A 1941-nucleotide genomic window follows, 5' to 3' on the forward strand; every position below is an offset into this window, starting at 1 on the left:
ATTTATAATGAGGCCCCTGGAATGGTGTAGTTAAATTTTTCACCAGCAGGGCTTAACTGGCCCATGATAACCAGCCAAATCTTGACCTTTTGGTCTTTGGCAAAATTTCTGTAAAAGTTAATCCTTTAACAAAAATCTAATTTCTGTGCTTGTTGTCATAGGAACTGCAGCTGGAGCACGCAAGACAGGCGTTTGCGCAGAAAGACAAGGTCAAGAGCGGCGCTGTTTCTGCCCTGGACTTCAGTGACATCATGTCCACAATCAGACACGTTTGCGCAGAAAGACAAGGTCAAGAGCGGCGCTGTTTCTGCCCTGGACTTCAGTGACATCATGTCCACCATCAGACACCACATGCTCACACCTTTCGTGGAAGAAAACCTTGTGTCTGTAAGTGTGCAGCTCTCTTTTCCATCTAGTAAGATGTTTGTTGCAATGTTGTTGTAAAAGGTTTAAATGTTTGTGTCCTCTTAGGCAGCAGGAGGTGGCACCTCTCACATGGTGAGCTTCTCCTACTTCAATGCCTTCAACTCTCTCCTGAACAACATGGAACTGATCCGTAAAATCTACAGCACTCTCGCAGGGTCTCGCAAGGATACGCTTGTCACGAAAGGTGCGTGCCGTCTGTCATATCCATTTCTGTTCATCTGCACATAAGAATAAAGTTTTTAACTATTATCTAACATTTTCTTCATCTGTAGAGGAGTTTGTTCATTCTGCAAATAAATTTGGTCAGATTACCCCTATGGAAATCGACATCCTGTTCCAGCTAGCAGGGCTGCACTCCCAAACAGGGTACTTTCCTTTTAAAAAAACAAGTTTATCCACACATTCTATAAGCAGCATTATCAGCTGATCATGTGTTTGTGTATGTTATGATGTGTAGACGATTAAACCTGGCTGATATCGAGAGAATAGCACCACTGGAGGAAGGAGCCCTGCCATATAATCTAGCTGAGGTGCAGAGACAGGTGAGCTTATCTCTATGAACAGTCAGATAAGAGCCTATTAGGAATTGTTTTAATGTGTCTATTACTTGTCATGTTATCAGTGAGCTTTACTTATCTAGCAGCACTAATTATGGCACAAAACACACTTTCACTACTAGGGATTTGATACCACTCTCACTTTCACAAAAATCAGGTTTAAAATGAATATTCAGGCTTCTGTCATACATCTCAAATACAGATCGGCCCAAAACTATTGTGCATTTAGTTTGGTGCCTCACATGCTTATTTCTTGCTCTCTTTCTGTCATTGCAGCATTCACATGCGGATGTTTCTCGGCCTGTGTGGCTGCAGGCAGCAGAGTCGGCATACAGATTTACTCTGGGCTCCATTGCTGGAGGTTTGAGTTTATGGAGTTCTGCTCATTTCTCATATTTAAAGACCCCACAAAATGAGTACAGTTTTCCATTCTGCGTTATGTAATTCCTTATGACAAAGGAAGTTGATAAGAGGATATGTCAAGGGGTCATTCCCTCTTTTAATTTACATCAAAGCCATAAACCATGATTTGTTCAGGTGGTATTAGGAGGAGGGTCATTACCTTTTGGTTAATTTTCCAAGAAGTCTTAAACAGTAAATTTTAAATGTGCATTTTAAGTTAATTATGACTGACTTCAATGCTAAGAGAAACTGACTAAAAACCACTGAAATCCAAGGGTCTTTAAATGAGTCACAGTATTTAATAGAATGCTATCTTAATTTTTTAGGGTCAGTAAGATTTTATACTTTCATTTAGCAAGGACACATTAAATTGCTCAAAAGTGACAGTAAAGACATTTACAAAATTACAACAGATCTCTGTTTCAAATAAACAATTGTTTTGAACTTCATAGTAAAAAAATTACAGTTGCACAAAGATATTAAGCAGCAACTGTTTTCAACATTGATGTTAAGAAATGTTTCTCGAGCAGCAGATCAGCATATTAGAATGATTTCT

At 39.4% G+C, this 1941-nt stretch overlaps 1 protein-coding gene across 1 annotated transcript; it reads left to right on the forward strand.

Annotated features, from left to right (window-relative positions):
• The first annotated feature begins 165 nt into the window (after positions 1–165).
• LOC107701767 (calcium-binding mitochondrial carrier protein Aralar1-like) lies at positions 166–1547 on the forward strand. The gene is made up of 6 exons (XM_016503873.1): positions 166–248; positions 328–387; positions 472–610; positions 699–792; positions 884–968; positions 1260–1547. The coding sequence occupies exons 2-6, from the start codon at positions 331–333 to the stop codon at positions 1425–1427; spliced, it is 543 nt and encodes a 180-aa protein (XP_016359359.1). The 5' UTR covers positions 166–248; positions 328–330; the 3' UTR covers positions 1428–1547.
• Positions 1548–1941: the final 394 nt, after the last annotated feature.

This window comes from Sinocyclocheilus anshuiensis, unplaced genomic scaffold (assembly GCF_001515605.1).
Source record: "Sinocyclocheilus anshuiensis isolate Anshui unplaced genomic scaffold, SAMN03320099.WGS_v1.1 scaffold23734, whole genome shotgun sequence".
Classification (NCBI taxonomy): Eukaryota; Metazoa; Chordata; class Actinopteri; order Cypriniformes; family Cyprinidae; genus Sinocyclocheilus; species Sinocyclocheilus anshuiensis.

Excerpts from the sequence above, each read along its gene's own strand:
- LOC107701767 (XM_016503873.1), top strand. The coding sequence starts at position 331 with ATGTCCACCATCAGACACCACATGCTCACACCTTTCGTGGAAGAAAAC. Across the intron at positions 388-471 it reads TGGAAGAAAACCTTGTGTCT|GCAGCAGGAGGTGGCACCTC; the intron begins GTAAGTGTGCAG and ends GTGTCCTCTTAG. Across the intron at positions 969-1,259 it reads TAGCTGAGGTGCAGAGACAG|CATTCACATGCGGATGTTTC; the intron begins GTGAGCTTATCT and ends CTGTCATTGCAG.